The 20,776-nt window shown below is 41.0% G+C and overlaps 1 protein-coding gene across 1 annotated transcript in view; it reads right to left on the minus strand.

Moving 5' to 3' along the window:
* Window positions 1-454: 454 nt before the first annotated feature.
* The window catches only part of LOC147101464 (26S proteasome non-ATPase regulatory subunit 11), an 82,393-nt gene continuing 62,071 nt past the window's right edge, over window positions 455-20,776 (minus strand). Inside the window, exons 10-14 of the mRNA XM_085966603.1 lie at window positions 18,981-19,106; window positions 13,795-13,830; window positions 11,656-11,707; window positions 10,678-10,820; window positions 455-1,130 (exon numbers count right to left, since the gene is read on the minus strand). Of these exons, the coding sequence (XP_085822729.1) occupies window positions 10,678-10,820; window positions 11,656-11,707; window positions 13,795-13,830; window positions 18,981-19,106 (357 nt within the window). The 3' untranslated portion in view covers window positions 455-1,130. The remainder of the gene's footprint in view (window positions 1,131-10,677; window positions 10,821-11,655; window positions 11,708-13,794; window positions 13,831-18,980; window positions 19,107-20,776) is intronic.

Below are 20,776 nucleotides of genomic sequence, written 5' to 3' on the forward strand. Positions count from 1 at the left end.
ACGGGACCGGGATGGTGCCGGTTGATTAAAAATTCCGGATAACGGAGAGGTACGAGAGCCCCGTTACACAGCCACAGATCCAGGAGTCCCTGTTACACGGCCACAGGTGCAGGAACCCATTACACGGCCACAAATCCAGGAGTCCCTCTTACACGGCTACATGTGCAGGAACCCCGGTTACACGGCCACTAATATACAGTAAAACTTACCTGAAACTACTCCTGAATTTTGCCGGTTAATAGAGATTTCCGGATATTTAGGTGCCGTTTAAACAAGAGTTTCCTGTATGTGCAATTTAGTCCCGCCAAACAACTTCTCACACATCGATGTTCAGTGTAGAATAGACAGTACCAATATTGATGTTTCAAAAATTACCAAGAGACTTTCTTCCTTCCCCCCTCACCCCCAAGAGATGCAAACAAAGACGGCAGAAAATATGTACACTACTGACGACTCATCAATAACATTTTATTTAAAATATTCAAACATCTATGGGAAAGCCGAGATAAGGTTCTTAGGTACCTATGAGTTCCAATAGTCAATCTACACAGTTTTCGCAAAAGTTTTTTTTTCTCAAAACTAATTTAGAAACCTAAAAAGGAAAAAAAAAGCACACATCACACTTTGAAAAAAAATGTTTTCTTCTTTATTTATGAACTCATCTGAACATCAGATATACCTGATAATTGTTGGTTAGCGAGAACCGTTTGTACATTTGATATTGATGGCAAGAACCAAAACAGCGACGGCATGTGTAGGAAACTGTTGGAAAACAAGTCAGGTCAAAAGCAGTGTGATGTTAGCCAGGTCCATAGAGACAGCATGGGTCAACGGTCAACCAAAAACCTCTGGGTATAACAAAGCGAGAGTTTGGTTAAACCCTCAAGAGAATGAAGAGCAGGACAAAATATGACAAAGGATTTTTAAAAAAAATGTCATACCATCCCCTGATAACCTGCTGGGTAAAGGCTACATCAAACCGGAACAAACTTGTTCTGAACAGAATGAGTTTGACGAGGGATTTAAAAACTTTCAGACTGAAAGTAGGACACACTGAAAAAATCCTAGCATTTCTCCAAGCTCCGCTCTCTTCTGTCACACACTCCAACTCTCTGGAATAAAGTCGCTCTCTGTAGGAGGAAAACAAACAGCTAAATATACGTCGACAGAGCTGAATAAGAGCCAGCCTGACAACAACAGCCTGAAATGGCAACAGACTTTATAGTAAAGAAAAATTCGACTTGAGCACATAGCACAGCTTGCAAAAAAAAGATAAAACATCTTAATTACCACTGAAAATTGGTCAGAGACAATGCTATCATAGAATGATGCAGCACAGAAGGCGGCCATTCGGCCCATCGTGCCTGTGGCTGTTTTCGTGGCCAACGCATCCAACAGGCTGCTGTGTGAATATGGACACTATATTTTGTATCCGATTGCCCCTTTAGAACCTCAGGAAGGATATACTCGCCTTGGAAGGGTTACAGCACAGTTACACCAGAATGATAGCTGGGATTAAAGGGTCAAATTATGAGAACAGGTTGCATAAAGTTGGCTTGTATTCCCTTGAGTTTAGAAGGTTTAGAGGTGATATTATCAAAGTTTACAATGATAAAAGGGATTCAATAGGGTAGATAGAGAAACTATTTCCGCTGACAAGGAATCCAGAATGGGAGAGTATAATTTTAAACTTAGAACTAGGCCATTTAGGAGTGAAATCAGGCAACACATTTTCACACAAAGGGTAGCAGTAATCTGGCACTTGTTCCCTTCAAACGGCTGTGGATACTGGGTCAATTGAAAGCTTCAAGACTGAGGTTGATAGATTTTTGTTGGGCAAGGGTATCAAGGGATATAGAACTCTACTGATAATGGAAATCTCGGAGTTTGGGATGAAAATGGTGCCACTGGTTGCTCTATGGTGCATAGAACCTTTAGCTTTACCTACAAACCAAATTGGAAAGACTCTGCACCAACCTTCTGCGCTACTAAAAGCAAAGGTTCTCCTAGAAAACACACCAACTCCATGGTCATTACTCCTCATCTCAAAGTACAGTAACTAATTTTCACACTCGTGTTCTTTTATTGACACAATAACTGGATAAAGTATTTTTGGTACCAGTATCAATCCTTTTTGGTCTTTGTTACATGTGAACACAGTCTTTCCAATTATTATGGCTAAAAACAGAAGCAAGATTTACACAAATTCTTTAAAAACATTTTAAAAAACGGATTCAAAATGTCATGAAAAATACAAACAACTGTCATTGTCAGGGCCCAATTTCAAAAGTAAAACTGTATTTTGAAATTATTTGAACAAAATAATTTGATCTAGATACAAAATAGAATTGAACTGAACCATTACATATTTTTGCCATGGTTTAAATGTATTTTGGCAAAGGAAAAACTATGTTACACAAAGTGAAACCTCCCCCAGGAGAGCAATACATTATTCATTAAAAATCTGTAATAACAGTATCTCACATATTTTTCAAACCTAAAGTCTAACTTGTTTATAGGCACATAAAAGTATTCACACATTTAAGAGTGGAATCACACCCCAGTAGTGTCGAATGAAGGGATTTGTCCATTGCACTAATGCTAAACTGGAAAAGTACAGACTCGGGGCCCCACCCAACTCCAGTGAAGTGGAACGAGACTCAGGAGGTAGTCTCTCACTGCGTAACATCGCATGGAGTGTTCTTACGTGTAACGCTACCGAGGTGACAAGTTACAAGATTAACATAAGTCATCTGGGGTGCTAATGGTCTGTGCTCTGTACATCCAAAGACAGAAAAATCCAAAGAAATAACTTGCCTTTTCTGATGGATAACTTAGTCTGTCTGAACCGAACACATTTATTACACAATGAGTAATTCAGGCAATGGTCAAAGATGTAATAGAAAATCATCTAGAAACTGAAAATATAATAAAGAGTAGTCAGCACGGATTCTAAAAGGCAAGATCATGTTTGATCAACCGTATTGAATTCTTTGAAGAAGTAACAGAAAGAGTAGATAAGGGTAACGCAGTAGATGTATTATATTTAGTTTTCTAAAAGGTACCGCATAGTAGACTCATGACTACGGTCAGAACATGTGCGGAGTATGGGTACATGTAGCAGAGTGGATAGCAAGCTGGCTACAAAACAGAAAGTAGGGGTTAAAGGTAGCTATTAAGACTGGCAAAAGGTGGGAAGTGGCGTTCCACAAGGATTAGTGCTGGGACCACTGTTGTTCACCATTTACATAAACGATTTGGACTTGAAATCGGAAGTATAATTTCAAAATTTGTGGATGACACCAAATTTGGGTGGGGATGTAGTTAATAGAGGAGCACTGCAACAAAATATAGGACGACATTGGTAAATGAGCTTCAATATAAATTAAGTGCGAGCTGGTACATTTTGGTTGGAAGAATAAGGAGGCCACATACTCCTTGGAAAGTGAGTGCCTAAATGGGGTAGAAGAACAGAGGAATCTGAAGGTACAAATACACAAATTACTAAAAGTAGCAACGTAGGTTAATAAAGCCAAAACTAAAGCAAACAAAGCAGTGGGGTTCATTTCTGGAGGATTAGAATTGAAAAGCAGAGAAGCTATGTTAAAAATTGTATAGAACCTTTGTTAGACCACAATTGGAGTACTGTGCACAGTTCTGGTTTCCATATTATAAGGATATAGGGGAACTGGAGAAGGTGCAAAAAACATTTACTAGAATGATACCATGTAGATTAGACGTTTCCACTTGTGGGTGAGACCAGAACTAGGGGTCATAAATACAAAATCGTCACTATAAATCCAATAGGGAATTCAGGAGAAACTTTTTTACCCAGAGAGTGGATAGAATGTGGAATTCACTATCATATGGAGTAGTTGAGGTGAATAGCATAGATGCATTTAAGCTAGATAAACACATGAGGGAGAAAGTAATAGAAGGATATATTGATGGGGTTAGATGAAGAGGTTCGTGTGGAGCATAAACCCCGGCATGGACCTGCTGGGCTGAATGGCCTGTTTCTGTGCTGTAAATACTATGCAAATCCAGTAACAGACAAGGCAAGGACAACTTCAAAGTTCTGTTGAAATTTGGTGAGGCATTTTTAAGATATTGGGCTACTAAGTGGATAGACGGGCACCACAGACATGTGACATGGACTGTGCTACAATATAAATGTACATGGATTGGTTTAGAAGTGAAGTAGTGACGGAGAAGGCTTAAATCAATGCTTTTCTAACTGAGAGCATGTGCACAAACAAGATTCGGAGCCAAGATTTACTGCTCATGTGTATTCCTTGTGATTTGACAATGGGCTGTACACATGTTCAAATTCACCTTTCACTGCACTAAGCTAGGTCCTCAAAACAGCATGTCCTTCCAAATGTAGTGCAGTTGTTGAGATCCTTTTTGTCGGAGAAATTGGTTATAAATGAAAATGTCAAAGTATTCACCTAATAAGTTGCAACAAGTATAGTTAAATTTTGTTGCTAAGGTTTAAAATTGTGGTATATTTATGGGGTGGGAATGAAGGAGCTTTAACCAAATCAAGGTAATAATGTTCAAAATGGTCCACATTAAGTACAGAATGTCCTTCTCAGATCCCTATGAAAAGGTTAGCCAGCATTACAATCATTTTACCTACAAAGTAACAAGCAAGTATATCTTTCATTTGCCAGCTAACCTATATTAGGATGTTGCTGTGGATGATTTCCCCCTACCAAAAAAGTGAGTTAGTGGTGTAATAAAACTAGAGTTTGAATTCACCCTCAATAGTTTCATAGTTGGGAACTTTCCCCAATTTAATCTAAGTCAATATGTGTAACATTGCCTTCATCTCCTGCCAAGATCTTAGAGGACACCCCCACCTGAATTAAGCATTGTACTAAAAATACAGAGCTCATTTCTTTCAAGGCTCTGCTGGGTGCTAATGTGATTTATGTACTGCAAGGCAGTCCAGATGACCAATGGAATGCTACACAAGACACTGCATTAAATCAGCCTACAGAAATCCTCTCTCTTATATTTATATATCCATTTGAACTCAAAAGTGTTGGGTCATGAAACTGTAGAACACAAACTGGTCAAAATAATGGTTCCTAACTTCCTGTTATGAGGCAGACAGAACGCTACAAATTATTTTTTTCTACGATATAACAGCACATAATTCTGAAAACGTGGCAGAGTAATTGGTTTCTGGACAATTAAATTAACTACTTGCAAAATTAGATTTTGTTCAGTAAAGAAAAATACATTTCTTCAGAGACTTCTAAGCAGAGAGACTGGCATTAAACAACAGACTGATGGTCAGAGGAAGGCCATTTTAAAGAGTGAAAAGTTTCATATAACAAGATGTTTTGAACGAATAGTGGTCATTCAGGAAACCTACAAAAGACGAGAGTCTACTTTTTATAGGCTGGGATTGAGTGAATGGGAGGCAGGCTGGGCCTGAGCAAGCAGGTGGAAAGCAGACACAGAGAGGGAGAGCAGCCCGGGACTGGATTTTCCAATGTGAAATTTTGCTCATGTGCAAAACTTTGAATGGGTCGTGCAGCCCATTAAAGGACCACGCACCCAAATTTAAAATTAGGGGGAACATTAGTTGGGTGGCTTGAGTCATGAGTGATGCATACAGCATTAGCTAGTAAACTGCTTTATAGCACTCCTCTTTAATGGCAGTGAAAAACCAAGGTGAAGTTGGTGGGGAACTGCCACGTCAGGTTTCCATGTTTGGAATTTGATTGTTCCGCGCGAGCCATGTGACTGGTCCACGCTAACCGCATTTCAATCAGTAACACTCTACAATCATAAAACTTTTAACACTATATAAAACACAAGGAGGAAGAGAAGAAAGCAACACTCATTCCTACACGGCAGTTAGGCTCTGTTCTGCTTTAGCGAGAATGGGAAAACAGGTTCTGAATATTTACTCCCAGTCAGCAACATTTCTTCAGAATAAACCTGCCATCTCTTCACTGATAGCTGTCCTTATTTTAATGTGGGCTAATTTCCTCTCTGTTAACTTAAAAAATGTTGTAAAATTTTAATTAGTTATTTTAACAAGCTGTGTCATAGAGTTATACAGCACAGAAAGAGGCCCTTCAGCCCATCGCGTCTGCGCCGGCCGTCAAGCCCTGTCTAATCTAATCCCATTTTCCAGCATTTGGTCCGTAGCCTTGTATGCTATGGCCTTTCAAGTGCTCATCCAAATGCTTCTTGAATGTTGTGAGGGTTCCTGCCTCTACCACCCTTTCAGGCAGTGAGTTCCAGATTCCAACCACCCTCTGGGTGAAAAGGGTTTTCCTCAAATCCCCTCTAAACCTCCTGCCCCTTACCTTGAATCTATGCCCCCTTGTTATTGACCCCTCTACTAAGGGGAAAAGTTCCTTTCTATCTACCCTATCTATGCCCCTCATAATTTTGTACACCTCAATCAGGTCCCCCCTCAGCATTCTCTGCTCCAAGGAAAACAACCCCAGCCTGTCCAGTCTTTCTTCATAGCTGAAGCGCTCCAGCCCAGGTAACATCCTGGTAAATCTCCTCTGCACCCTCTCCAAAGCAATCACAACTTTCCTATAGTGTGGCGACCAGAACTGCACACAGTACTCCAGCTGTGGCCTTACCAGCGTTTTGTACAGCTCCATCATAACCGCCCTGCTCTTATATTCTATGCCTCGGCTAATGAAGGCAAGTATCCCATATGCCTTTTTAATCACCTTATCCACCTGTTCTGCTGCCTTCAGGGATCTATGTACATGCACACCAAGGTCCCTCTGATCCTCTGTCTTTCCTAGGGTCTTACCATTCATTGTGTATTCCCTTGCCTTGTTAGTCCGTCCAAAATGCATCACCTCACACTTTTCAGGGTTAAATTCCATTTGCCGCTGTTCTGCCCATCTGACCAACCCATCTATATCGTCCTGTAGCCTGAGGCTTCCCTCCTCGCTATTTACCACCCCACCAATTTTCGTGTCATCTGCGAACTTACTGATCATACCTTTTACATTCACAACCAAATCATTAATGTAGACCACAAACAGCAAGGGACCCAGCACCGATCCCTGCGGTACCCCACTGGACACAGGCTTCCAGTCACAAAAACAACCTTCCACCATCACCCTCTGCCACTAAGCCAGTTTTGGATCCAATGTGCCAAGGCACCCTGGATCCCATGGGCTCTTACCTTCCTGACCAGTCTCCTATGCGGGACTTTATCAAAAGCCTTACTGAAATCCATGTAAACCACATCCACTGCACTACACTCATCCACACACCTAGTCACCCCCTCGAAAAATTCAATCAAATTGGTCAGACATGATCTTCCCTTGACAAAGCCATGCTGGCTATCCCTAATTAATCCTTGCCTCTCCAAGTGGAGACTAATTCTGTCCCTCAGAATGTTTTCCAATAATTTCCCTACCACTGATGTTAGGCTCACTGGCCTGTAATTCCCTGGTTTATCCCTACTGCCCTTCTTGAATAATGGTACTACGTTAGCTGTTCTCTAGTCCTCTGGCACATCCCCTGTGGCCAGAGAGGTTCTGAAAATTTGTGTCAGAGCCCCTGCAATCTCCTCCTTTGCCTTACATAGTAGCCTGGGATACATCTAGTCCGGGCCTGGGGATTTATCCACTTTTAAGCCTGCTAAAACCGCTAGTACCTCCTCCCTCTCGATGCTAATATGTTCAAGTATATCACAGTCCCCCTGCCCGATTTCTATGTCCACATCGTCCTTCTCCATCGTGAACACAGATGCAAAAAATTCATTTAAAACCCCTACATCTTCTGGCTCTACACACAGCTTGCCACTTTGGTCCCTAATGGGCCCTACTTTTTCCCTAGTTATCCTCGTGCCCTTAATATACTTATAAAACACCTTAGGATTTGCCTTTATTTTGCTCACCAGTGTTATTTCATGGCCCCTCCTCGCTCTCCTAATTTCTTTTTTAAGTATCCCCCTGCACTTTTTATACTCTTCTAGGGCTTCCTCTGTCTTTAGTCCTTTGTATCTGCCAAAAGCCCCCCTTTTTTTCCTAATCCATTCTCGTATATCCCTTGGCATCCAAGGTTCCCTGGGCTTGTTGGTCCCACCCTTGACCTTTACGGGAACATGTTGCCATTGTACTCTCTCAATTTCCTTTCTGAAAGACTCCCATTGCTCCGATGTGGATTTTCCTTCAATTAGCTGATCCCAGTCCACATTGGCCAGATCCTGCCATATCATATTAAAATCGGTCTTCCCCCAATTTAGAACCTTTATTTCCGGTCCATCCTTGTCCTTTTCCATGACTACCTTAAATCTCACCGAATTATGGTCACTGTCACCAAAGTGCTCACCTACTAACACTTTGACCACTTGCCTGGCCACATTCCCTAGAATTAGGTCCAGTACCGCCCCCTCTCTGTGCATTAACAGTAGTTTCCATGCTAATCATACTTTAATGGAAGCTTTTAAATAAGTTTAGTTTAAAAACATATTGCCTTTAATCCTATAAATCAGCTGCACTCAGCTCATGATGGGAATTAGGCATGTTTTTAATGTTATAAAACAAAGCTAGGCACTGCAGGCTTTCAATTAACCGGCCAGCCTGAGGCAAAGGAGGCCCCAATATTGCTCAAAGGGTTGGTTATATCGGAATATTATGGAGTTTTTCTACAATTCCTGATATGCGTCTAGAATTCTCTACATTGCATTCACAAGATAAATAATTTAACCCAAAAGGCTAGCAGTACAAACAGAAAAGTGGTCTCTGTACAGAAGTTGTTCAGTGCTAAGTAAAGGTTTGGGTCAGTGAAAGCACAAATTACATTTCACATCTTTTAAGATGAACATTAATTTGAAAGGTGTGCGTGTGGGCATCATTAATGGGCTTGGATGGTGATGCTGGTCAACTAGCCTCCAGACACTCACTTTGCAGCCTCATGCACAAAGGAAGGAAAACTTAGAGAGAAGGTGCCTTCACCCTTGGAATTGCAGCCTGTGTCAGGAAGCACCTTTATAGGGAGGGAAGAAATTAATGTAACCAATCAATTGATTTAAAAAAAAAGTTAATCAGAAATCTTAAATTCAATCAAGCCTGTAGCCATTGTAGCCTGGATGAGCTTGGTGCAATACATTTAGTCATTCAGATCCTGTTCTTAGATGGACATCACTGTTCTCACATCCAGTATGAAAATGGCCCCTTGGTCTTTAGTTTATTGGGTGGATAGCTAACAGAATGCATCTCAATGTCAAAGCAGAAGCCCAGTTACTATAGTATTGTGACGAATTGGACAGGAGTCTGATTTAAAATGATATAAAAGACAACGCTTTAATATATTTTAATGAATCTTGTAGCTTTGTCAGCATTGTAGCCTCTTCAACTTAACTGCTGTTTGCCGGAAGCAAATAGTCCGTGTGCACCTGAAATACCCATTATCTGTCTCATGCTGAAGCCACTGCAAAGAGTGGATGAGCCACCCCTGTCTCGATGAACTGCTTAACAGATGTTAATTCCAATGCCTCGTATATGACAAACACTTTATACCAGTCGATCATCCATGGCATTGCACACATGGAGTGAAGAGCAAGTGTAGTCTTCAAATGAAGCGGGGCTACAGGGCAGGCTTTAATTTGATGAGTAGACATAATTAAGTCCCTATTTTAAAATCATACATTCTGTCCCCATTAACTATAAATAATATAAAGTTAAAAGTAAAACAGCAAAATGTTCAGCAATTTGGGAAGCAGAGACGTAGAGTTGGTTGGAGTAGGATTTTCTCTGCAGTATAGGTCAAGGAGCTGGGAGACACCAAACTGAGGCACGACAGTGTCACCACAGGCAGGAACATGCAATTACAGCGTGACAAATTTACACACGCAGTTTCCAATGTAAAGGCAGGCACAGGAATTTATAATGGAAGTTGCATGCCTGTGTAAGACTTTTAACATATTAACCAATCTCCCATGGTGTTGCACAGGGGGAGTCAAGACCAAATGCAATCCTTGGGTAAAGCGGGGCAAGTGGGTGGATAATTGGACAGGGTGCAGAGATGTAATTCATTCTGCAGTGCCTCCACTGGCTGGTGGGTATAATTACAATGTGACAAGTTTTCATTATAAATGCAGACACAGGAACTTAAAATGGAAAAAGTAGACGTAAAATGCATGCAGATGTTAAGATTTTGAATGTATTACAGATAAATATTGATTAATTGGCTGAGAAGGAGACTAAGCTAATTGTTTGGGATTGCTAGCCCAACTTCCTTTTTTGGTGGGAGGTGGGGGGCGAGAGAGCTAATCTCACTCTGCATGTAAAGTTGTTTTGTTTTGCAGGTGGAGACATTAGGAAAATTGGTCAAGTAGAACGATCCCTTTGAATTCTACTGTGGTTGCTAAATATAATTGTGAAAGATAACCATTTAATCTTTTGTCCCAGTTTGGTCTTCAAAGTAAAAATGGGATATAACGGGCTCGCGTATCTAGGTCCCTTACTGGATTTCCGTCTCGCCCGGCAGCTGTACAAACTGAGAGTAGTGGAAATATTCCATGATGTCCAATTTCATGGAACGAAAACGTATTTGCATATGAATAATGCCTTGCCTCTCGAGTATGGAAGGCCATGGATATCTTCTGGTATCAACTGCACCCGAAAAGGATATTAAAAACAGATTCTGTCCCTCACATTATATTACACCCACCTATGTTAGTTTTTTTGCCTTGTTGTAGAGCGAGTCCACTACTTTACTCATATTCTGGATTGTTTCAAGCGCAGTTTCATATGTTTTGTCTACTGGAGGCTCATCAAACACAATCAGGACCCCTTCACCTTGGTCTAGAATACCTGAAGTAAATACAGGAAAAAACACGAGTGAAACCTGCAGCAAAATTGCCTGGAAATAATATTTTTTATTTCACTACACAGTTTTTAAAAAATAAATCTAAGAAAGTATTAATTTAATACTGGGAGAGCTACATAATGTACAATACCCAGTGTGAACTTATACAATTGAGCACACCAAAGTTATTGGTTGCACAATACTGATGGGGTTGGTTATTCCAATACCAACGAATCTTCCAGGAAATTTTGTTTAGTTCAGACTAGTAACCACAAGTCAGTTATTTTTATAGCTAAAATATCCTAATCTGCAAAGGGTTAAAGGTGATGTAAGTTAAAATAATCACTGTGTTTAACATATCATTTTTAAACTGTGTACACAAAACTATTCACTTTCTGCATGGTATCTCTTATACTGCAGCCAAAACCAGAATTCTGTGTCACACCAAGGACGTGCAGTATGGAACTGTGTATTGGAGCAAACATGCCACACGCAGCTAATATTTCAGTTCCATTTGGAACAGGTAAGAAGTTATTTGGGACAAGAGATTTGATCAAAGTTAAAATCACACCTGTCTTAGGAGATGATTTATTAAGGAAGAACTAAAAAAAAAGAGACAAGGGCTACTCTTGGCAAAAATGGTAGCCCTCTAAGATAATGCATAGTCAAGATATCAAATTATAACTGCAACTGTGGTTAGGCTAGATGGTTATATCGGTTACATGAAAAAGATTTTAGGTTATTGACTGGTTCAACATATAGTGTATGTCAGAGATGGGCATCATTTTAACTTTGTTGTAGTTTCTTCTGTGTTCAATGTAGCAACTGTTCAACACTTACCATGAAACTTCTTGTCCAAGATCATCTGAGAGAGTTTTCTTTCCACATCACCCTGTAATTACAGTACAGCGTTAGCTTCAAGTTCGATTTTACACTTGCACAGCTGAAGACGGGTTACTTTGGTTGTATTATCCAGGGTAAAATTCCCTGGATTTTTCCCATCTTGGCTGAACCAGAGCTCATGGCATTTCAAATTCAGTCAAATAAAGTTTCCGAGGACCCGGAGAAGATACAGATTGGGAAGCTTGGCAGATTTCAAGATAACCAAACTCCTGTCAACTGACTTGATGCACCGTCAAGCTCTCGACATTTCAGTTGCACCTGGGACAATAGTTATTTTCAACCATCAGTCCCAACAATGGAAGTAGACTTTAAATTATTCAAAACAAACCATTTCGCCATTACTGATTCCCAGATCTCAAGTGCATTATCAAACAAGCTGTAAACTTGTTCAATTTCATGAACTGGCACAAATACAGGGGCACGGTCCTTTTTAATTCTACCCTCAAAGAAACATCCAGCTCCTAAGAGGTCGGGATAAGACTCAGCTACAACTGTGCCATTTGCATTTGTGTATCAGAACTACTTGGGTCTTAAACCTATGAGGTCAGTGACAACTACATAGTATCAAGCCAACCATCTGTACTCTGATGAACTGCCATCAGTGAAATTAATTTGATGTGTTGAAAAATGTCTTGCCATTCATTCCCACCTCAGCGCACCCTCACTACTCCAGTGGGAGCACTGAGCAACAGAGATGCTGGGAGGCAAAGGCATATTTCAAGCGCTTGGCTTTGAAACACAGTGAAGTGTGATTATGAGGCCAGCTGCCACATAGCAAGACTAAAAATAAAGCTGCTTTTTTACAAAGCTTAGCGCTTTGTCTTTCGAAAAAAAAATCAAGACCTTCAGTCCTGGAGCAAGAGATAACCCCATTTTATTTTTAAAAGTTGTGCTCACCAAGGTGAAGGATGCCAGTTAAGGGTTGAAACTTTTCTAGTTTTACTGTATCTATTCAATAAACATTCAGAGAACAGATTAAAATAGGGAGGCAAAGATATTGCAAATAATTCTCTTGATTCATTTCTTTGGATTCTAGCTTTGTTACAGAATGTCCAGATTCAAATATTTGGAAAAAACAGCCGTTTATAGAAGGCGGTGAGCTAATCCAATCTATAATTGCTGTGGAAGGTCATTAGTTACAGTAACTGTATTGCAGGAACTGCCTTTTTTTTAATCCCCAATTTTCTCTTCTCTTGATGGTGTTGACTCCTTGCTGAGATACAACTCCGGAGTCCATTATTCTTAAGTAAAGCCCAACAGTGAGTATTGGCAGGCTACTCGGTCATAGGGAGGCATCACAGCTCAGCTTAATCCTATCCTTACCCAATGAGCACTTTCAGTGGGGGTCCCTGGCTAGAAAGCTGCCCAAATGTCCCCCTCCTTAACCCAAGGACAGTGAAGTCAGCTGCAGTACTCTGGCTGAGAGCAACTCACTTACTAAGTTTAGTCAGCCACCAGGGAGCTCAAGGAGAAGGCTTTAGTTTTGCTTCATGTATTTTAGCGACAACTCAGTAAGATTGCTTAAGATATTGTTGTGGAAGAGTGTCAAAGAGATTTGCAAGAGAGATTTTCATTTTTATAGCAACTTTTCACATCTCAAATGTCTCAAAGCACTTCACATATAATTAATTACTTTGAAGTGAAGTGGCGTACATATGGGCAAACATGGTAGCCATTTTACTTACAGCAAAACCTCCACAAACAGCAATAAAATCAATGGCCAGTTAATCTACTTTTAGCGTGTGGGCCGACTCGGCCGAGGGAGGAATTTTGGCAAGGACACCAGAGAACTCTGTTCTTCTTTGAATAATACAATGGGAGCTTCTTAATGCTTATCTGAACCACCAGATCAAACTGAGCAAGTTTCAGTTTAACATCTCCCTCAGCAGTGCACTGAAGTTCCAGCCTAGATTATATGCTCCAATCTTGGATTGGGGCTCGAGTCCTCAATCTTCTGTCTTTGAGGTGAATGCTACCAAGTGAGACAAACTGACTTTAAAAAAAAATTAGATTCAGATCATCATCAACAAAATGCGCAGTTCTGCATTTTACTTCTAAATATAGATGATCACTTACCTTGGATAGTTTTATAATGCTTGCTATGTGTTCTATCTGTAAGATTAAGAACATTTTATTTTATTAACTACAGGCTGCCATTTAAAAGGCAAGACTAGGAAAGAAACACTTGCAAGTCATTTGTCATAATGGCGTGCAAGAATCTTCACAACACAATCAAGCATCAACACAAGCTGTAACTTTTCACAATGTTCAAAGAGTTTGCCAAAGAATTTGTGTTCTTTTAATACTCAAAAAGCGGATATAACGAGATATGCAAAATTACAAAATTCAAATATTTCAGTAAAACAAGCCTTTGTTATACAAGAGTAGTTATTCTGAAAGTAATGGCGACCTTATGTGGCAATAAATTAATTCAGTCATTACACTGTTCTATGCGTGTGAACAATTTATATATTGGATAGGAAATCTTGCACGCTTATTCATGTATATGCAGAAAATTGACTTCACCACAGCCAAAGCTAACAGAACCAACCTACATGAGCAGGGATTTTTACATAAGAATGTATGCACGTAAAAAAAGGCCCACTTTTACTGGTATTTTCTGTATTTTGTATACAATTGCTGCATTCAAATGCTTTAGTAACATGAGAAACATGGGAAAATGTGCCTCAGTTGAGGTCCGGTCACCAACATAATGCTCAGTGCGTGGGGGCGGGTTGCTTGGCTGAGGGTGCGTTCGTCCATTCTAGAAATTTCTGCTCAGCAATGATGTGGCAAAGTGAATTTGCTGTTCCATCTAGGAACTGGTGTGGCGTGCGTGCAAGGGATGGGGGGTTGACTGTGGGTTTGTTATTCAACCCGGGGATTATTGAGGCACAATATATACTCAGTTCAGCAGGGGAATTCATTTCCATAGAAGGATTGGCGATTTCTACTCAAGCAGTTTATGAACTGCTCTATTCAGGTGTCAAATGAGATACAGCGCATCTCAAAACAAGAACTGCACTTCACGAACTCTCCAATTCAAAAGAGAGCCAAAGTAAAACGTAGGATCACATCAATACAAGTGGTTTGACTTTGTTCATGATCAAATTTAAATCCTAAGCAGGAGGTAATTAGCTTGACTTTCCATGTCTTTCTAAGTCTGCACAACCTGGATATGGGTTTTCTGCCAGTGAAGAAGACCGGGGAAGTCCATATTCTAGCAGAATTTGCAAATATACATTCTACTGGGTTCCTGCTGTTGTCTTGGTATCAGTTGATAAAGCGTTTCCATTTGGCAAGGCAAGTCTTCAAAAATTGAGGGCTTTCAACTGCTTAAGCTAGTCTTCCTAAAGCCAGGTTTTGCAGCAGAGCCTGTGTGGGTCGTTATATCATTTTGGGCCTCCATTAATAGACCCTCTCTGAATGGGTTCAGGTAAGATTTGTTCGCATGAAAACCTAATGTTGCTTGGACTGTAAGGAATGTTCATACATCACCGCTCACAATATTTGAAGAGCAGCAGCAGTATCCTGGTCAACATTCCACCCTCAACCAACACCCCACCAAAAAATAATTAACGGGCCAGTTATTTCATTTGCTCGTGGGACCTGGCTGTGTGCAGATGGATTGCCACATTTGCCGACATAACGACAGCAGCCGCACTTCAAAAATAATTCAATGGTTGCAAAGCAGTTTGGAACATTCTGAAGCGATAGTCTTACATAAATGCAAGTTCTTGCTTTCACTGTGGCTTCCTCCAAGTGAATATTGTGATTGATCTTTGGGATGAAGGATCAGAAGACAGACACAAAGGAAGCTTTTGTTTCAGGGATCAAGTAACTCAGTGCTATTGTTGGCTGTCTTGGCTATTGCAACTTCTTGCCATAACCCCAACTGGAGATGACTTGTACCATCTTATGGTAGAATCTATGTATCATCCCCAAGTGCATCTTCTGGTGCTTTGAGCTCCAGCAAGGTGTTGAGGTCTATATGATTTTGATTCCAATTCCAGATCTACATGGCATGAAGGCAGAAATACAGGACCAATTCATTCATACAGTATATGGTACCCCACGACAATTCAGAAGCAAGACAATTTGTTGAGAATGCTCTTTTAGCAGGACCACCCAGGATTGCCTGCTACTCCAGCCTGTTTACATGCAAGAAATGTATGGGGTGGGTCCACATTCCTTTGTGACGTGTGCTCCAACCTGTAAGGGATGTGTTGATTGCCAGCTGCAACTCATATGTGGTATATTTTGCTTTTGGGATGATCACCTTGGTGCATAAGCCATCTCTTAGTTAAACTCTTCCTTAGATTAATAGTATTTACTGATGACTAAAGAAAACTTAATTGCACCCACCTCCGGAACAATTTGGATATTATAAAATATTGTTGCTCAAAAGGAACCCAGTGTCTTGGGGAGATCTGAGCAATTTGTTTCTTATTTTCCACCAGTATTCTCCCTTGCTTTCCTCTTCTTCTGAAGATGCTTGCAGGCTGGTGCAGGCTCATGTGGAGCATAAACGTCGGCATAGATCAGTTGGGCTGAAAGGCCAATTTCTGTGCTGTAGACTCGATGTAAGGCTCTATAGGCATTGGCCATCCTCGGATACCTCGCCCAAGTGGTCATTCTTCATCTAGGAGCCCAGACATTGAGTACCAGCAGGCTATTTGACTACAGTGGGCATCAACGCAGCAACCAATCCTGTTCTCTCTCAATGTCCAAACATCCAGCAGGGATGACTGGATAACGATCAGGAAAAAGACTCCAGCCTGATTTCTGCTTTCCTAACCCAGGAGTATAGAGGGCAACAGTAGCGCCCCTACCACTGCCCTGGCTGAGGTCAGCTAACTCAGCAAAGGGTCTGCATGGCTCAACTACTCATCATCTTGATACTGGGGCGGCTCTCACTGAACAGAATTAGTTAAAATTAAGAGTTTTAACGAAGGGGTATGACAAGTTATGTTCATGGCTATAGTGACAGATTAATAGGCTCCATAAATGCCTACCATAGAGAATTTAAACCAGCCTGATTATAAAAAAAGTTGATTCCATTAAGCTACATTGTGCACTTTTGAGAATATGAAGGCCAGATTTACATCTTCAGTACTGCCATAAATCTGCTATATTCAGGCATTTTATCACAGCTACAATTCAGTTGCATACTATCGGATGAAATTTGAATACAAAAGCAACTTCTCTCTTCAAACAGCAGCAAATAAATTTGAAGAGATTTCAGTTTTTCTTTTGCTTTGCACTGAGTTACGGTGCAGGATACTTGTACTAAATCACTGGTTACAGACTGGTGAATGTAGCCATTTGGGGCAAGACAGCCACAGGGCTCCCCTGATGGCTCAGGGAGTTTAACCAGTACCCGAGCCATTTGGGCACTAAGGAGCTGCCAGTGTTGGCAGGTTACTAACAGTGCTTGGCGCTGATGGAGACTCGTGGCTGGAACACACCAGCTGACAACCCCCAGTCTTTTCTCAGGAGCGTTCATTTTTCTTGTGTTTTTACACTGTCTAATTTATCCCACTTCATGCAGAATAAGTAGAGTGCTTATTCCTTATGGTGCAAGTACTGCTTGGGGGCAGGCTGTGTAATTACTGGTGGTGTGCTTAGCATTGGGTATTTTATGCTGTTCTCACACCTTTCATTACTGAGAATGGGCTACTGCAATGCTATAAACTCTTGGGTTGAGGCAGCCTTAATCCATTCAGAATGGATTAGAAACGTGAAGACAAAGGGCTTCGACCTACAGGAAACTTTGGTTTATCCGGAGGTTATATGTCTGGAACACTCGATCTAACGGCAAAAATCAGGAGCCATTTTCTATAAGTTTTTTTAGTTCTCGTTGCTTTTTTTCCCCCAGTCAGGCACTGCAAGGTCTGTAGCTATAGCAACAGCTTCAGCTAGAGACGCTTGCAGCTGCAGCCGACTGTTTTGAAGCTGTTGCTAAGCAACAGGGTTTGTTGATTCACATGGAGCTTTTCAGTTCCGTATGTTTCAACATTAACGCTGGTATGTCCGGCACTTTTGATGGTACGGCACCAGCTCGGTCCCGTCAGTGCCGGCTATCAGAAAGTTTCCTGTATTTAATTTCTCTTGTATTTTTTCCAGCATGCCAGACTAACAATTTTAATTGGAAATGCGATGATTGACCAAAGAGAAGGCTGCACTACCCCTTTCTTATATCAGATCCAAATATTGATGTGAAAAGCACTAGGAGAAACAAAGTCAATACAGGAGCTGGGAAAAATTGAACTGACACACAAACATGGTGCCCGTCTTTGTACAGTACAGCTGGTAACTTGTTGGCACCAGTACAAATAATTCAATTTTTTGCATGCTGAGCATGAATTCCCAGGGCCCAATCAGAAGATTGCTAAGTCTGTGGAAAATGTGGAATGGAAAAGGAATTCCATTTTTTTAGTACCAGTTTAAAATTTGTATTTTAAAAAAGAAAATTAAGACAACACAGAGGCTCTACTATGGGGGCTTAACACGAAAATAACAGCTCCATGACCCAAAGTTGTTTAGTAAAATGTGGGCAAACAGTATTTAGGGAGTTGAGTTTGCAGGTGGTGTTAGCTGATGTATACATAATAGCGTGATAAAAGCAAAAGGCAATATTTTCATATAACAGTAACTTGTAGCAAGTGCTGCAGCAAAAATTAAATAACTGGTAGAAAAGGTTGGCATGAGAGGGGACAACTTTAAAAGGATGCTATCTTCGATATACACATGCACACCACACACAATTTTAAGTCAAAAAGGCGTTGGTTTCAGAAACAGTCCACTGCAAATAAACCATCAATATTCAGTCTACATGAGCAATATTGAAGCACCCAATATTTTTGCAATAATGCCACAAAAATTAATGGGTCCCAGTCAGACTTGCTGTATAAACAAGTACAGGAAACTCTCTTTTTACCGGCACCTAAATAACCAGAAATCTCTCTTAACCGGCAAAATTCAGGAGTAGGTTCAGGTAAGTTTTACTTCATATTAGTGGCCGTGTAGCCGGGGTTCCTGGATATGTGGCTGTGTAACCGGGGTTCCTGCACCTGTTGCCATGCAACAGGGATGCCTGGATCTGTGTTCGTGTACGGGGCTCTTGTACATTAGTAAGTATACCTCTCTGTAATCCGGACTTTTTGATCAACCGGCACCACGCCGGTCCCGTTGGTGCCGGATAAAAAAAAGTTTCCTGTACTATGGGATCTTCATTTCATTCACATGACTTGCAATCATACCTGAACTCTGGAGAAAGGCTCAATCACTCGGATAAGATTCTGCTCCAGTAAGTTGTCGTACAGCTTTGCCAGATGCGTGGTGATAATCGGATCATCTCGTAGCTCTGCTTGGAAATCTGTTAAAGCCTGCAAACCGGAAAGGCAGAATTGTCATTCACAGTAGACAGGATATTTCAGGAGCTGTAAAGTTCACACGCTCACAACTTAAGCAAATTAAAATGCAGTTGCTGCTTTTTTTTTTTGCAAGACTGAATTTAGCAAGGCAAAATCTGCCATGGGTATCTGGTATAGTGACAAAAATCCTTACACCAACCATTCTAGAATAAGATATTGCCTTTAACCTTTTGCTTTGCAGGCTGCTTGCCACCAATAGAATCATAGAATGGTTACAGCACAGAAGGCGGCCATTCGGCCCATGCCTGCTCTCTGCAAGAGCACTTCAGCTAGTCCCACTCCCCCGCCCTTTCCCCGTAGCCTGCAAATTTTTTTCCTTCAGGTACTTATCCAATTCCCTTTTGAAAGCCACAATTGAATCTGCCTCCACCACTCGTTCAGGCAGTGCATTCCAGATCCTAACCATTCACAGCATAAAAAAGCGTTTCCTCATGTCGCCTTTGGTTCTTCTGCTACTTACCTTAATTCTGTGTCCTCTGGTTCTCGACCCTTCCGCCAATGGGAACAATTTCTCTCTCTCTACTCTGTCTAGACCCATGATTTTGAACACCTCTATCAAATCTCCTCTCAACCTTCTCGGCTCTAAGGAGAACAACTCCAGCTTCTCCAGTTTATCCACGTAACTGAAGTCCTTCATCCCTGGAACCATTCTTGTAAATCTTTTCTGCACCCTCTCTAAGGCCTTCACATCCTTCCTAAACTGCAGTGCCCAGAATTGGACACACTTCTCCAGTAGAGTCCGAACCAGTGTTTTATAAAGGTTCATCATAACTTCCTTGCTTTTGTACTCTATGCCTCTATTTATAAAGCTCAGGATCCCGTATGCTTTTTTTAACCGCTTTCTCAACCTGCCCTGCCATCTTTAACAATTTGTGCACATATACCCCCAGGTCTTTCTGTTCCTGTACCCCCTTTAGAATTGTACCCTTTAGTTTATATATTGCCTCTCCTCGTTCTTCCTACCAAAATGTATCACTTTGCACTTTTCTATGTTAAATTTTATCTGCCACGTGTCCGCCCATTCCACCAGCCTGTCTATGTCCTCTTGAAGTCCATCACTATCCTCCTCACTGTTCACTATACTTCCAAGTTTTGTGCCATCTGCAAATTTTGAAATTGTGCCCTGTACACCCAAGTGCAAGTCATTAACATATATCAAGAAAAGCAGTGGTCCTAGTACCGACCCCTGTATACCTTCCTCCAGTCTGAAAAACAACCAACCATTCACCACTACTCTGTTTCCTGTCACTTAGCCAATTTCATATCCATGCTGCCACTGTCCCTTTTATTCCATGGGCTTCAACTTTGCTGGCAAGCCTATTGTGTGGCTTGCCAGCAAAGTTGAAAAGTGGGATGCAAAGGGGGATGGTCTGGGCTAAAAATGTTACTTTCCACCAATGGCACTCTGAACAGTCAATAAAGGAGCTGTTCCAGTAGAAAGTGCCCATCCCTCAAAGGATGAATAGCTTTCTTTCATATAGTTACCTGGAGGCATACCAAGAACAAAGAAAATTCACTAAGTCTGAGTGACTTATCAGCCTGGTTGAATTTAGATTTTTGGTTTCAAAATCAAATGCTTATTCTATTGAACTGCTGGGTCAGATAATAACACTGTCAAGGCT

The sequence above is a fragment of the Somniosus microcephalus genome, chromosome 24, assembly GCF_052327205.1.
Source record: "Somniosus microcephalus isolate GS21.2 chromosome 24, FLI_Smic_1.0, whole genome shotgun sequence".
Lineage (NCBI taxonomy): Eukaryota > Metazoa > Chordata > Chondrichthyes > Squaliformes > Somniosidae > Somniosus > Somniosus microcephalus.